The sequence below is a fragment of the Pseudomassariella vexata genome, assembly GCF_002105095.1.
Source record: "Pseudomassariella vexata strain CBS 129021 chromosome Unknown BCR38scaffold_8, whole genome shotgun sequence".
Taxonomy (NCBI): domain Eukaryota; kingdom Fungi; phylum Ascomycota; class Sordariomycetes; order Amphisphaeriales; family Pseudomassariaceae; genus Pseudomassariella; species Pseudomassariella vexata.
The window spans coordinates 1,968,461-1,983,153 of NW_024467963.1; the positions used below are offsets into that span (position 1 = coordinate 1,968,461).

General features: G+C 50.9%; 7 protein-coding genes across 7 annotated transcripts; 3 read left to right on the forward strand and 4 right to left on the reverse strand.

Moving 5' to 3' along the window:
* Positions 1–85: 85 nt before the first annotated feature.
* On the reverse strand, positions 86–637 carry BCR38DRAFT_314344 (NUDIX hydrolase domain-like protein; the record flags this gene model as incomplete). Its single annotated transcript, XM_040854682.1, has 1 exon — positions 86–637. A coding segment is annotated over one exon (552 nt), but the record flags the coding sequence as incomplete, so codon positions are not given.
* A 1,187-nt stretch (positions 638–1,824) lies between these two features.
* Positions 1,825–2,148, forward strand: BCR38DRAFT_410394 (uncharacterized protein; the record flags this gene model as incomplete). The annotated part of the gene is made up of 1 exon (XM_040858460.1): positions 1,825–2,148. The coding sequence occupies one exon, from the start codon at positions 1,825–1,827 to the stop codon at positions 2,146–2,148; it is 324 nt and encodes a 107-aa protein (XP_040715135.1).
* A 375-nt stretch (positions 2,149–2,523) lies between these two features.
* BCR38DRAFT_229096 (uncharacterized protein) lies at positions 2,524–3,496 on the forward strand. The gene has a single exon (XM_040854304.1). The coding sequence runs from the start codon at positions 2,793–2,795 to the stop codon at positions 3,357–3,359; it is 567 nt and encodes a 188-aa protein (XP_040715136.1). The 5' UTR covers positions 2,524–2,792; the 3' UTR covers positions 3,360–3,496.
* Positions 3,497–3,540: 44 nt separating this feature from the next.
* BCR38DRAFT_345620 (aspartic peptidase domain-containing protein) lies at positions 3,541–5,179 on the forward strand (the record flags this gene model as incomplete). Its single annotated transcript, XM_040856192.1, has 4 exons — positions 3,541–3,763; positions 3,817–4,065; positions 4,118–4,783; positions 4,833–5,179. The coding sequence occupies 4 exons, from the start codon at positions 3,541–3,543 to the stop codon at positions 5,177–5,179; spliced, it is 1,485 nt and encodes a 494-aa protein (XP_040715137.1).
* A 596-nt stretch (positions 5,180–5,775) lies between these two features.
* On the reverse strand, positions 5,776–7,094 carry BCR38DRAFT_516932 (uncharacterized protein; the record flags this gene model as incomplete). The annotated part of the gene is made up of 4 exons (XM_040865108.1): positions 5,776–6,215; positions 6,307–6,446; positions 6,507–6,836; positions 7,092–7,094. The coding sequence occupies 4 exons, from the start codon at positions 7,092–7,094 to the stop codon at positions 5,966–5,968; spliced, it is 723 nt and encodes a 240-aa protein (XP_040715138.1). The 3' UTR covers positions 5,776–5,965.
* A 715-nt stretch (positions 7,095–7,809) lies between these two features.
* On the reverse strand, positions 7,810–9,201 carry BCR38DRAFT_344238 (globin-like protein; the record flags this gene model as incomplete). The annotated part of the gene is made up of 2 exons (XM_040856088.1): positions 7,810–8,350; positions 8,486–9,201. 2 exons carry the CDS (start codon positions 9,199–9,201, stop codon positions 7,810–7,812), a joined length of 1,257 nt encoding a protein of 418 aa, XP_040715139.1.
* Positions 9,202–10,381: 1,180 nt separating this feature from the next.
* BCR38DRAFT_436960 (uncharacterized protein) lies at positions 10,382–10,760 on the reverse strand. Its single transcript, XM_040860498.1, has one exon. It carries the CDS (start codon positions 10,562–10,564, stop codon positions 10,400–10,402), a length of 165 nt encoding a protein of 54 aa, XP_040715140.1. The 5' UTR covers positions 10,565–10,760; the 3' UTR covers positions 10,382–10,399.
* Between the last annotated feature and the right edge of the window lie 3,933 nt (positions 10,761–14,693).

Consider the following 14,693-nt stretch of genomic DNA (forward strand, 5'->3'; position numbering starts at 1 on the left):
CGATGATGCCCCATAAACGGAGCCGTCTACCTTTCTTGAGACCTTGAATCCCACTCTAGATCCCTTATACGTTCTTGCCATGCCTCTCTCTCCAAACCTCAAACCCCTTGAATACGACGGCCTCCTGGCTCTTCGTCGTATACACCAACTCCACCTCCCCGCACCTCTTCGCCCGGGCCTCCTCCTCCGTAACCCAAACGTACCGCTGGTGCTCATTCGCATCCAATTTCACCTCAAACCCTTCCACCGCAACTAAGAAACTATACTTGCACAAACGACTCCCCTTCCGCGTAAAAAACACCCCATCCAACTCATCATCCCCGCCGCGTACCTGCTCCTCGATACTCTTAGCTTTCAACCCGCTCTCCTCCCACAATTCGCGCGCTACGGCATGCAGGAGCGTCTCGTCTTCGTGGTCACAAGCACCGCCAGGGATTTCCCACAGCAAGGGCATGCTGTCGTGGGCTGCGCGCTGAACAAGGAGGAGTTGGAGCGGAGAGGAGGTGGTGGGGGGTTTGAATACCAGGGCTCCAGATGCTATGCCATCGAATTGGGGATGGGACGAGAGGTAATCTTTCAAGGGCACTTGGAAGGGGGATAGGGAGGGGGCAACGGTGAAAGTTGTGGGTGCTGAGGGGGGTGACGTGGTTGTTCGTTCGCCTGACGAGGCCATTGTGGCAGTGGTAAAGACCGGCTTCTGCAGCTCACTTCCCGTGAGTACTCAGAAAGATGAGGCAAAAGCCAAAGGCGATTAAAACTGGTATATCCTGAAGTTTTGACCTGGACTGGATAAAGAGAGGCGACTGGTGCCTCGTGGTCGCGTCGTCAGCAGTCGGGTCTCCTTTGTCACTTGCTCCCATAGTAAAACCGACTGGCCGAGATAAATGATTCAGACTATCAAGAACTTCGGTCAAGTTGAGTCATGGAGTGATGAGGCTGAAAGATTCGTAGATAAGATGACAGAACTAAGCTCATCTTGGGATGTTGTGGTCTGCCAGGCTTTCCGTTGTTTCAGGAAAGCCGCGCTAATCGGCGCTTTGGTGGACCACCGCCTATGTCTGCCTCAAGGCAGCTGCGTCATACTTCGTTCGAACTTCAAACACACATTACCATACTACGCTCCATACTACGCGCAATACTTACCTTACGACGTTGTGAAATAGTCATTTGGACTCTCGCATTCAGGAGGCTTCATTTCTGCTGTATGCACAGAGTCGCCTTATTTTCAAAACCCACATAAACTTATTCTGCCGTTTTCATTTTGAGGCATTTTCCGAATGCCGGAAACGTAAACCGGCCCGTCTCTCAAATCAAGATCCGACTCATCGCCATGAGCGTTGAAATTCCGTGCTATAGACAACTAAGATATTTGAAATGAGGTTTTCAAATCCCAGATTACATCAGTACGGAGCGCACGTTCGTCGCAAGGGCTGGAATCCATCGGCTTCAACACAACGTTTTGTGGAGAAGAGCCTGCTTACAGTCGAATAAGTTTAGTTATGCTGCAGTATCTTGACCCGACCTTTTCTCTCGCGTCATCCAATTGTGTATGTCTTCAGCTGTCGTCCGAATGGATGAAAATTTGCGTTCCACACGCTATGTATTTGATTAGTCCGCAGTCTACAGAAAGCGAAGTTGCAATTGCTTGGCGTAAGCTTATCCTGAAATTAAATCGCGGGTTGCGGATGGAGCTCCCGATCTCACGGCAGGACCTAGCCGGGACCGTACTCTCATTTCCGGCGTCAAGTTGGCGTCGCCGCCGAGTACGTGCTCGTGCGCGCATCCGAGCTGCCCATCAAGCCCAGAAGCTTGGATTTCTTCGAGATGCCGGCGGTGCCAACTAGCGCATTGACGGCTTACCAGGCGTTGTTCATACAAGGGACGTCGGACGCGGCCGCTTTACAGAGTGATGCAGATGCGAAGGCGAAGATTAGTTATTTGCGCGTGCTTATCACCACTGCGGCGGGTGGCGTGGCGAGTTGGGCTGTCCAGCTTGCCAGAGTTGCCGGTGCAGGTGCTGTCGTAACCGTATGCGGAGTTTGTGCGGGCTCTCGGCAACGTTGGGCTATTGCTGCAGCGCAGTTAAATGAAGGCGGTAGCTTGATTAGCATTTGTAGCATTTGCGGTCTGAAGGAATCCGGTCGATAGTCTGTGGATGATTGTCGCGCCGCTTGGCAAGGACTTGGATGCCATCGCGACGTTGGTCGAGGCAGGCACTTGCCGGCCTGTGGTGTATAGTCGTCGGATTCGTTCATATTGCTAAGGTACCGAGCGACAAAGTTGTCGTGGAGGTGGATAGTCGCATTTGAGGTTGGCAATATTGTGGAAACGGAAGCGTTGCATACGGCTTCGTGAGATGACGATGTTCATTGACTGCTGACAAGTAAGCCTCAGCTGTGACCACTTGAGCACGCGAATCCCTTGGGAGCATTGGATTCAGTTTCACGTCTCATGCTGACGCAAGGACAGGAGCTTCCTCGGGGTGTCGGACATCGCGCCAAGCTTGGTTGACGATGCCGCGCCAACTCGAAAATGCAATGGCGCTCACTGCCCAGCCTTGCCTTCATTGTTGATCGCCTGGCCATTGGAAGTTGGAGGGATCGGGCCGATCGGGTCAGACGCCAAACGGAAAATCTGGCAGTGACGATCTACCGGGATGCCGTTCACAACGGAGAAAGTTTCTTCAAGCATGAGGGAGGGGCCGTGGATTGCACTCCTTGCGTGTTGTAACATTTTACTGGAATGTCTCCTGAGTTCTGAGTCAGCATCCTCCCCCCAAACATTCCACGAACATGTTTGGAAGGGTGACAGTTGCATCTGAAGGAGACAGAAACCGGAGTCGTTGCCGAGCCTTGACCATGCTAGGCGGCTCTTTTTTGGGGCCTTCGGGGTTGCAACCTCCTGAATGGAATCCCTGCACTATTACCAACTTGCAGGGAACAAATACCACGCCGACGTTTGATCATCCCGGCCAAGATTGTTACAGCCATTCAACGATCCGCTTGATGCACTTGAGGTCTTTGCTACGGCATGCAATGCCCAGGAGCTGCCATGAGCCGGTGGCTTGTCTAGTGGCAGCTCTTGCCCTTTCCATTTCCATTTCTCACGGCGTCGGCGAGTCTTGTCATTGGCTCTCGTCCCACCAACCTTGCAGCAGCCGTCATTTCCAACCTCTCAGCACTTCTGTGCATTTCCTCTGTTTATCTTGGGCGTCGTCGTTCATTCGCCTCTGTTTTATATTTCGGTGCTGGGCATCGGCCGGGGGATCACGAGTGTCTCTTCTTTCTTTTTGGTACTATTTGCCTATCGTTTTGAAATTACTTGCTTTCGTTTCTGGTAGCTGGATCTTCCCGACTTGATACTGGCGCGCTTTTATTCTTGTGTGTCACTCACCCACAGAGCCTCAAGGCCTCTACGGCAAGACACCCTCTGTGACTTGCGTCCTAGTTGATCCTCGGCACTTTGTTTCATCTATATGCCGTTGGTGCGGTAGCAGTAGGCTCATATCTTCCACCAGCAATGGCCTCTCTCCTCCCCTTCATGACTCTAGCCCTCGCCGCTTGCAGTCATGCTTCAGTCACCACGCCTCGGTTGGACAACTCTGCAATCAAATCTATAAGCAACTCCACAAGTTCAGGCAAATACGTCAAGTTTCCCGTTATTCACTCGACGAATCGGGATGTCTTCGCCGACGTGTGGGCGAAGCGGGGAATTCAAACTGTGCCGCTGGCAAATCGATCTGATGTAGCCTACTATGCAAGACGTGAGAGCTTTCCTCCTCCTTGACTTGGTGTTGGTGCCTCTAACCCTTGACAGTTGAAATCGGGAATCCTCCGCAGCCGAACTATGTTCAGTTAGACACTGGATCGTTCGAGCTGTGGGTGAATCCTGACTGCTCAAGTTTACAAGGGGCTTCAGACGTCCAATTCTGCAAGGCCGTGGGGTCTTATAACCCATCATCGTCTTCTAGTGCCGTGGTCACGCAGGGAACCAAGACGCTGAGGTATGGCATTGGCAGTGCCGATATCCAATATGTGACTGACGACATTGGTTTCTCTGAAGGAAGTGAGTTCGATCCCAGGCGCTCCACCTTGCATCAGACTGACTTTTCCACTAGATAGCCCATTGAAGAATGTGCAATTTGGTGTTGCATTGGCCACGGTAGATGAATTCTCCGGTATCTTGGGAATCGGCCACGGCGAGAATGTGACGATTCGGTACAAGAACTTCATCGACGAATTGGAGGACCAGGGTGTAACAGATACGAAAGCTTTCAGTCTCGCGCTTGGCAGCAAGAATGAACAGGAAGGTGTGGTGATTTTTGGTGGTCTCGACACGGGCAAGTTCACGGGGACGCTCCAAAAACAGCCAATCATCCCAGCAAAGGAAGCCCCTGATGGAGTACCAAGATACTGGATCGACATGGACTTTATGAGCCTTACGCCGCCAAGCGGGCAGACCAAGAAGTTCGCCAACACGACGATGGCGGTGTTTCTCGACAGCGGCGCCACGTTGACATTGCTGCCTCAAACACTAGCCGATGCCATTGGCGCCGACTTTGGGGCTGATGGTACAGACTCCAGCGGGTTCTACAAGGTCGACTGCGGACTGAACGATTTGAACGGCACTGTCGACTTTGCCTTCTCGGGTGTCACCATTCACGTCCCATATAGCGAGATGATACGGGAGATTCAGACCAGCTTTGGCACTCAGTGCTACCTGGGTATCACCCCCAATGAAGACTTTGTTCTCCTCGGTGATACCATGCTACGGTCAGCCTACGGTAAGCCTATACGTGATGACTCGAAAGAACCACAACTAAAATTTCACAGCTGTCTTTGACCAATCGTCCGACGCCATCTACCTTGCCCAGTACGTCAACTGTGGCACCGAAGAAGTCGAAATCACCACGACGACCGACATTGCCCAGATTAAGGGCAAATGCGGTGCTCCATCCTTCATGACGACTACGTCGACGACGGTTAGCGAGAGCACTTCAAGTAGTTCTGCCACTGCTACGGTCACTGCCGCCGCCACGGCAGGAGGTTCGTCTGTGGTTGCTGCAAGTAGCACCCCAACAGCTTCGAATGCAATTTCGTCGATAGGGGCGGTCTCCATCTACTGGCTCAGCATTGGCATGGCGATGGCGGTTTCTCTTGGTTTGGCGGGGGTTGTTTGAGACAGCATACCCGTTTAGACAAGTCAGACAGGCAGGCATCTTGCATTGGGCGACGGCGTTAAACATTCTGCTTCGACTTTGGATGGGTCGCATTGGAGGGGACATTCGACATACGCGCGTGTCAGATGGGTAACTTGGAGCCGCTCGCTGGTTGATGCTGTACATAGTTCAGAGGAGCGGGTAGGTACATACTTAGCTAGTATATTAGATAATGTGAACACTATACCCATCGGGAATAATTGACCTGAGGGAAATGCGTGTTCAACGTTTTCGGTCTCCAAGCACGCATCTGGCTTTATTTAGTCCCAAAGTCACTTGAGAAGTCATAATCTTGGTTGAAATGAGAGTTAAAGTGCGGCTGAACTACGGCTATGTAGTTCACAGGACGGGGTGACGCGTTGTGCATGCGGTGTACTCATAAGCTAGACTTGGGGGGATGGGGAGGTACACTCATCATCAATCCATAATCATCTGCATGAGAGTATTGGTGCTGAACGAGAATATCTATAAATTTTAGTTGTGCAGACTTTCTTATGGATGTGAGGTCCTCAGTGTCCTCAGCGTGAGAACAGGCACAGCTGCTCATATGAACTTGGCTGAAGTAATTGTGTATTTTCATGTCTATAACCACGTATGCCCACCAAACCTCATCATCTTGATCTTGCGCTGTGTAAAGAGCATCCTTTCAGGAGGTCAATTTGTTTCTAATGCAACGTGCATGATTCGCAGAATTTCATAATATCGTGACCAATACTCATCGTGCCAACAAGCGCCGTCGAGCGCCATCTACGACACCTCCTTGACGACCTCATCAAACCTCTCCTCCTCTATCCCCAAAAACTCCATCGCAAACCCCTCCTTCTTCTCCCAATCCCCATCAATCGCCCCGAACGCAAATACCACATGCTCCACGGCCTCCTTGTCGTCTCTGTCGGCCTTGGCCTTATTGTCCCTAATGAAATCCTCCGACTTAACCCAGTTCGCCTCCCAGTTCGTCCCCGTCGCCTTCTTCAGCGAAGCCAGCACCTCCAACTGACTGACACAAAAACCCTGGATGAACAACATCTAATTCCTCGTCTCCTCCTCCATAACCAAAACCTTCAACACCGCCTCCGGTCCTCGCCCACGTCGATGTCGAGCTACGATACGTGCCGTCGTCCAGCACATATACCTCCCAAGCCTTCAAATCAAAGTGCAAGAAATTCTCCCTCAGCCCCCAATCGAAGAAATTCCCAGCAACAAGGCTCGTATATGAGAACGGCTTCGTCTCATCTCATCTCATCCCATCCCGTTCCGCCAGTTCCTGCAGCTGCTCCCGCACACGCACTTTATTCAGGAAATGCAAGTCCAATTCCTGCGCCTGCGCACTCGACGAGTAACAACTGCCGTAGTCGGCGGGGATAAAGCGCTGCACTTCCGCGGCCGCGGCCGCGTCGCACAGACGCAGGTGCTGCGAGGCCTCTTTGGGCGGGAAGCAGGCGATGGCGGCGTCTTGGCCCTGGAGGGCGACTGCAAGGGAGTCGAAGGACATGGCGGAGTCGAAGCATTTGACTCTGACGGAGAGATATTCCAAGGCGGGGGAGGAAGTAGAGGAGGCGCGCTGCAGGAAGGTTACGGTGAAGAGGCCCCATTTGAAGAGGGCGTCTAGGACGGGGCACTGAAGTTGTCGCTTGCGCCGATGAGGGTGACAGTTTTGATGACCATGATTTAGTGATACTGAGAACGAGATGTGAAAAGAGGTGAAGTTGGTGTCTGGTAAAATAGTCAGCGTCGTGTTTGAGAACTCAAGTCACTCGAAGCCTCAAGGATGGGATGGTGCAGGTTGCAGCCTAAATCGAGATTTATCTGGCTGGGAGACTCACATTCGAGAAGTCATGCGGTCGATTGGAAGCCATTTTGCCTCCCTTCGGACCATTTGCGCTAGATTATCATGAAATCATCGAAGTTCGGGTCTGTTCGAACACTTCGTTGCTGGGATATTGAGACGGGGAAGCCACCAAAAACCGAAGTCCCGGTTCCGCTGCGTCGCTGCCATCGAGTTGATTGCTAACCGTCTGATCTTTGTTTGATCTCATCGTTACAGCCGTCACTGCGATTGGAAGCATTCACATGAACTTTGCTGAACCTCTTCATCAGCAGGCACGTTTCAACGGCATGGGCCATTCTTGCGCATTTTTCGGTTATCAATCCGTACTTAGACTTTGGTATTGATACAGGGTAACCCCGGAGCCGTGTTCTCTCCCGGGATCATACATGCGGGGAAGATGAGTCTGCCTCGAGATTTCTCGATTTACCGCTGTAACCCTTTTTCCTCTTGGTATTCCATTTCATTTTGGATCAACCCACGACCGTGCAGACGCTTATCCCTCTATGCCCCAATCTCATTTCTTGGCATGTGTTCATCGAAGCCAACTGCCCTTCAATCATCATCAACTTTATCAGGGGTCAGTTTGATTTCCTCTAGATGGTCAAACGACGCCCGGCCTCCCTTTTACCGCCTAGTATGCATCCATCCCTCAGCTACGGATGAGCGACATGCCTGCCGTCAATCACGTCCAGGCAACATAGCAGCAGCTACTGAGTGATGACTCTCTCGTAACGACAATTCCATTGTTCGAAAATTGTTCCCCTCACTTTTGTAACTCAAAGGCACCAGTTGCATGCAGCTCGTACCGCACTTTGCTGGTCGGCACTCCGTTGGTCTCGAGGTAGTCTGTCATGTCCCGCATGAAGCGCTCCGGCCCACACATGTAGTATTCTGTCCCCTTGTTGTCGAAGAACATGTCCTCCGGCTTCAGCCACTCCAGGTAGTATCCGAAGCCCAAAGTATCGGTCGACTCGGCTATATCTTTGTTGCCGATAGCTGTGTTGAGGAACGACGTTCTCAACAGCGGGTTGGACGTCTTCAAACTGTCGATATGTTCTTTGAAGGGAGTGCTGCCTCTCGCAGCCTGGATCCAGGAGATCGGTCGATCCAAGTGACGATCCACGACCGTATTGAGCATCGACAGCATCGGTGACACACCAACACCCGCAGAGATCAGTACCAGTGGCGTCGAGGCGGCGTCATTGTTGACGTCGAGGTAGAAGTCTCCCGCCGGATGACTCAGCTCCAGCACGTCGCCCTCGCGCAAGTCGTCAAACAATAGATTCGACATGACTCCGGGAGCCCTAGTCCCAAAGTCGATACCGAGGCTGCTATTACCGATGACGCTAGCTACTGCGGTTGACATGGAAGAATTGTGGCTGCGACTACTGAGGTTACTGCGATTGCTGAGAGACGACGGCGACTTGTCACGCCGGGACGACCTGTCTAGCTCGCAATCACAGCCAACGTGATCTCCAATCTCCCTTTTGACGGTGATTCGATAGCCATCTGGCCGAGGTGCGTCGCTGAGAGAGTATTGACGGATCTGGAAGTATGCCGATCCTGGCACGCGCAGACGGAGTGAGATGTACTGTCCTGGCATGAAACTTGGTAACTGGCCCCCATCTACCGGCTTTAGGGACAGAGACATGATATCGCCCTCAAGTGTCTCGGGTGTCTTCTTGTCGATGATGAAATGGCGCCAACTCGACCATGGCTGGAAGTCGTGGTAGATCTGTGCTTCTCTGGCACTGAGCATGCGTGCCAGCACCCAATATGCCTTGGTCCAAGCCACCCGTATCTCGGGCGTCATGTCCTCGCCCAACACGGCGGCGAAGGCGCGCATAAGGTACTTGCCGACGATCTCGTAGTCCTCTGGCCGGATGCCCAGGCTTACATGCTTGTTGGCGACGCGCTCTAGCTTGGGTGTCAACTCGCTGATGTGGCTAATGTTGGAAGCGAAGGTTAGGATAACGGATGTGAGCGCCCTCGGCTGTCTACCGTTCCTCATGTTGACGCTGTTGAAGTAATTGTTGAGATCTGGGTGGTCCTTGAGCATTGTCTTGTAAAAGACAGTTGCGATGTGCTCTCCATTTTCGTGCAGCGTCGGGATCGTACCCTTCACCAACATCATCTCCTTGTATGTCATCGCCATGATGGCGAGGTGAGTTTGGTGTTCGGTGATTGCGGTTGGTGCTCGATGAGAAACGGCAAGAAAAGCCAACGAACAAGGGTTGAGGACGAATCTTTGTTGAAGAGGTATTGTATCGCATGTGGAGAGAGTGGGGTTTGCGCAACGTACGAGACCGTGAGTCGCTATCAGATTCGTGAGCCCGTTTCTTTCTCGATCTGGGGAAAATGTTAAACAAACTTAGTTCCCCAGACTTTCTGAGCGGAAGATATTAGTTTTTTGTAAATAAGTGTGCCTGCCCCTCAAGCACCAATGCACGATAATGATCGGATCCGATATTGTGGATGTAGAACGCTGCGTAGAATTCTAGGACCCTTCGAGATGTTGACAGGTCCGGTTAGCGGTAGTCGGCTGCAGCCGAGATCGTTCTGGTACCCGGGAAACCCTTGTGGGGTGTTGGGGTTCTGGGAGGGTGGTTTGCTTGTCGTGCCCGCGGGAAGCCAACAACTGACTCGGCCGATCTGATGTCACAACATGGGAGTTCGCCTCGCCGTCATATGATTTCCATTATCCGAGACACTATCCTGTGCGAGCCCTGGCTGCTTCGGACGTGGGTTCGTAGATGGAATTCCCTCGACGGAAGCGGCAATTGATGGGCCTACTGTACATGTTCTGAAGTACCTGCAGCACAATGGCACGATAATCATACGACGAATCACGACAGTCCCGAAACTAAGAGAAATTTCGCCTCCAAACCTCGGTCGCGAGAATACAGACATATTGACTCGAAATGACTCGTCATTTTCGTAATTTTTCTTCTCGGAATGTTTCGGTAGCTGGCTTTGCGCAATCTGACGCAGAGATCTGGATGGTAATCTCTGTCAATATCCCTTGCTTCGGGGCCTTTGGGCTGCTTGGGTTGTTTGTGTTTGGTGGTTGATCAATCAAAAGAGGAAGGAACACCCAAGAGACGGAAGTGGGACTTTGTTGCCCTGAGTCAACCAGTTCTTGCCCATCTAATTCGTGCGGAGCACGGAACTTCACATGCGGGAAGGCACATGGCTTGGCTGCAAGGGAAATTTCGGATTTTTTTTTGCGTAGCGTCTTATTGGTGGATTGGAATGGTTTAGAATATAGATTGATGGCCCTCAGGCCGGGAGTTGATATATCATATTAAAAACCAAGCCCGTCGCTTGCCTCCCTCCGCACCTCTTCCAACATATTAAGTATCAATGTGCAGAGTCAGCCAGTCGTCCTGACGCGCAATATACCAGTCTTCACTTCCAACAGCCGTTGGCGCATAGAAAACGGCCCGTGGGTCGACCTTCTGCTTCTGCTCGTACACGGTAATTCGAACCAACGAACGCCGACCAAGTTCCGGCTCCATCACATCGCCTCGTGCCCATAGCCGCCACTTCCCGGGGTCGCCTTCCGAAGGTGACTCGTCCAGTCAGCCGTGATGCGGACGGTGATAGCCTTGACCTCCTCGGTGTCCGTCACCCCAATCCATGCATCTCCGATAATAGCGAACATGACAGCATCTTGACACGCTGGCAGCGTTGGAGGGGGTTTCAATTGGGGGAGGGGGGGCAGCAGTATAGATATTGTGTTGGATCCATGCAGAAACCTCATTGACGATGCTTCTCAGGGACGCGATGGTTTCATTCAACAGTACAGTGTCCTCCCAGTTCTTTTGTGGTATGAGACGAGACCCCGTGCGGACCTCAGCAGTTCCCACGCCATCTGTGGGGAAGTGGTTCTTCCACGTCTCGTAGACGCTCTCATGTTAAAAATAGGTAGGCTCCTACAGCCACCCCCTGCGTAGCCCAGTCATGAAGCAGCGGCTTCACCATCGCCTTGACATCAGTGATGGTCATGTTTGGCACGAGCCGAGGAAGCATGCTTCTGACATAACCGGCGTGAATGCTCATGTTGAACAGAGTCAAGCTGCATCCCTAGCTCTGCTTCGAGGAAATTTCAGGGAAGCGGCTCCAGTAGGTCTCTATTCCAGCCCCAAAGGTTGCATCGAGCATGTTCTGGTCTGCAATGAGCATCGCAAAGGTCACACCAGAAAATGTCATCTTGGGGTGGACTTTAACAGTCATAGATGTGACAACACCCCAAGTAGCTTTGAGCAAAGCTAGCTTCATGTGCTACTCCAGACTTCCCAAAGAAGGTGATGGCGGGACGGTGTGTGATCCAGACGGGTCTACGCAGGTATAAAAACTCACCAGCGCCCTCCGCCCCGAATAGCTCAGAAGAGCTCCTGATCTAACTCTCATCAGCAGTGATGAACCGACCATCAGGAGTGACGACATCGACGATCAGCATTTGATCAGCAACCAGACCACCACCCACAGTGTACCCACCGATGACACCAATCGTCTGCGATTTCAAGCCAGCGAAGTGGAGCCAAGAAACGAATGCTCATTTCACATACATGGCACTCACCGCCGACTCTGTCAGCAGCCTTATAGAGCTCATGCACTTGGATCCCCGCACCAACCTTGAAAGCCGGCCCTATGTACTATATTAATTACCTGCTGACAGGGCCCGACATAAAGCAAGTCCGGTCTACGATTTGATTTGCTAATGACTTATAAGTCTTTGCCAAGACTATCCTGGAGCTGGAAAATCTGTATCCGGACAATCAGGTTGCAGTGCATCATAATCACTAACCTCACTCTGAATCCATCAACACCTTCGAATCGCAACCGCTCTACCAACTCTCCAGCCCTTAAATCATCCAAACCTTCCATCTGGCGAAGTGTATCAAATTCTGCAGGCAGTCAAGCCCTCTAGCCATCGATTTGCACTAACTTCATCAACTTTTCGACTCTTGAAGCACCCAAACCGCGGAATCCTTTGAGTATCAGCCCTGCGTGTAAATACCGCCGATCTAAGAATGAAGCAGGCTCAGTACAGCACACCGATACAGCGTATTTAAGTAAGTTCGCGTAAGAGGGTTCTAAGCCCATAGTTAATATAATAGTGAACTGCAAGAGGACATGGAACTAATCAACTAGATTTCTTTCCACTGCTCGCTCTGGATAAAGTCAACACTATCGTGGCCATAGCTCCACCAGTTTTTCACGGCCTGAATAGCCTTAAGCGTGTCAATCCCTATACTTAAATGCAGCGAGGATAGCGTCATCTTGCGCACACTGAAGACACACTCCCGATCTACGTTGATAGGGGCGATAGATGGGATGTCTACCGCTATTATATGCAGACAAGGAAATTATGCCTTATCACATAGAAATAGGCGATATAAATGGGCGAATTCTGGCCCTTTTATACATGCTAGGTCCCAAAGGTCGCCAGAATTAGCATACAGATCACTAACAGCGAATTCTCACGAGATAAGCTCTATTTCCTCTTAACAGCGGTCCTGGCCTTGAAACATAATCCCTAGGGGAGTGCTAGTAAGTGGCGCTAACTTTTTATTAGAATTCATACCACGAAGTGGCCCTCTGGTCAAAAGTGTGTCTATAAGCGATTCCGGCTGTATTCGAATAGCTAACGCAAAGTTGTCGCGGAAAGTCGCCTTGTGCTGGAGAATGCGTAATTACGTGAACCAGCCGCTTTGAAGGCCTACTATGGTACTGGAAGCCAGTCATATTCGAAGGGTCAACGCGCAGTTGATGTCCCCACAGCCACAGCCCATGCCAACAGCCCAAATAAGCCACCCTAACTTCGCGATACCACAATAACCGCATACGTAGTGATACGGGCTCTGTTTATCGTCAGAATGGCCAAACCGAGGGCCATCGAGAGGTTAAATTCACTAAGCGTACAAAACCTGCTATATGGAGTTACAGCAGGTTAAAGGCTACGTTGCCTTTAGTGTCCAGACTACTCTGGGGTCTACACCCCACTTGCAGTTGCTTGATCCCCCAGAATAATACTGATTAGGGACAGCTTCATCTTACCCCTTTCCCCTGCGAAATTATAGCTAACCGTAGCAGCGTTCGATCCAGCTTATTCCGGTACTCCCCATAGACCTCTTGCCGGCCGGAAATCTCAAGGTTTGACGGGCTTTTGAGCTCAAGTAAATCGAACAAATCGGACCATAACGTATGTATTTGCAGATGTAGGAGCCAGTTATGTTTGCTTTGACTTACTTGGATTTTCTTTGATTTACTTGCCAAGCATTTGCTTTATGTTGGGCGCTGGCCTGCTGACTGGCAGTCCTTCATAAACTTAATTGCATTGAGGTTATAGGTCCAGACATTCGACGATTCGAAACCAGTGCTCTTTCCCTATTATGAGATGTTGCTACCTTCAAGGCCATTACAATCAAATTGCCAGTTTTTGAGGTCATGTAGCTACCCAACGTACGTTATGGGCCAATATGACGGCCTACCATGCTACACCGTTTCTGCCAGTGGGGAAGGCATCGTTCATTTATACGTATATAAGATCCTTATGACCACAGTATACTCTTTTAAAACGAGTATCTACAGAGATCTACATACTTTCAATGCAGTGCAGTTTGCACAACTAGTCCAATAGGTATCAATGACGGCCCGGAAGTGAGCGTAGTGTCAAGTACGATCATACCAGAAAAGTATGGATAATGTTGCGGACAACCAGACAGATGTTGAGATTCCGTGCAAAGTTGATGGAAAATTGGGTTTGCGTAACATTGCTGATGTTGAAAGAGCACAGAGGGAAGCCACCTATCGTGCAGTTGTTCCCAGTTGCGGCATGTTGCGGCATCCTGCGCTGACATGTGGTTTCTTGAATGATCGGCGATATCACGGAAGTAGAAGGCTCATCACTATGACGGTCAGTCGTTGACCGCTACGAGTTTCTTCTCAGGGACTCACTGGGTGTCAGAGTTTCTCTAGTGATCAAGAAGACACTGGCATTCGTCTGCATCATAATAAAGAGCCGCGTAAGAGGCAGCAACAAGAGACATGGTCTTGATCAAGGCGACCTCTTTTCTGAAGACCTTTCAGACTGGCTTATTGAGCTATGGCTGTAACTCGACTGGGGCTCCAAAGTTTGGGTGTGCAAATATGACATGCCTCCTTGAGCACATTGCCCAACGCGCAAAATGATGCCCGAAATATCTATCTTGTCATTATTAGTGCTTGCTAGCGCGTTAATAAATTGTGCGTGATTGAGGGTATTGCAGGGCGGAGCTGCCAAAAAGGAGTTGATAGTGTATGAGAAGACCAATGATGCTTTGTTGGCTGTAGATCGATGCATTAGGCAAGTTCGCCAAGTAACTTGGGGTGAGACATGAGCTAGTGAGATTCGGTACTTATATGAGCGTTATGCTACTTTCAGATCATGCAACTCCTGAGAGTGTACCCTACACGAGTCGTATCCAAAATTGTTGATGGAACCTGCATCGATCGCCTCCCTCACCATGAGCAATCAGCCTGAATATACCCCATCTTACCATCACACATGGACGCTTGCCGCACCCGGTGTTTACACCCAAACTTACGATAGTTTTCAAAAGTTGTTCAAAACATGGATAGAAGGCGAGGCCTCTACAGATA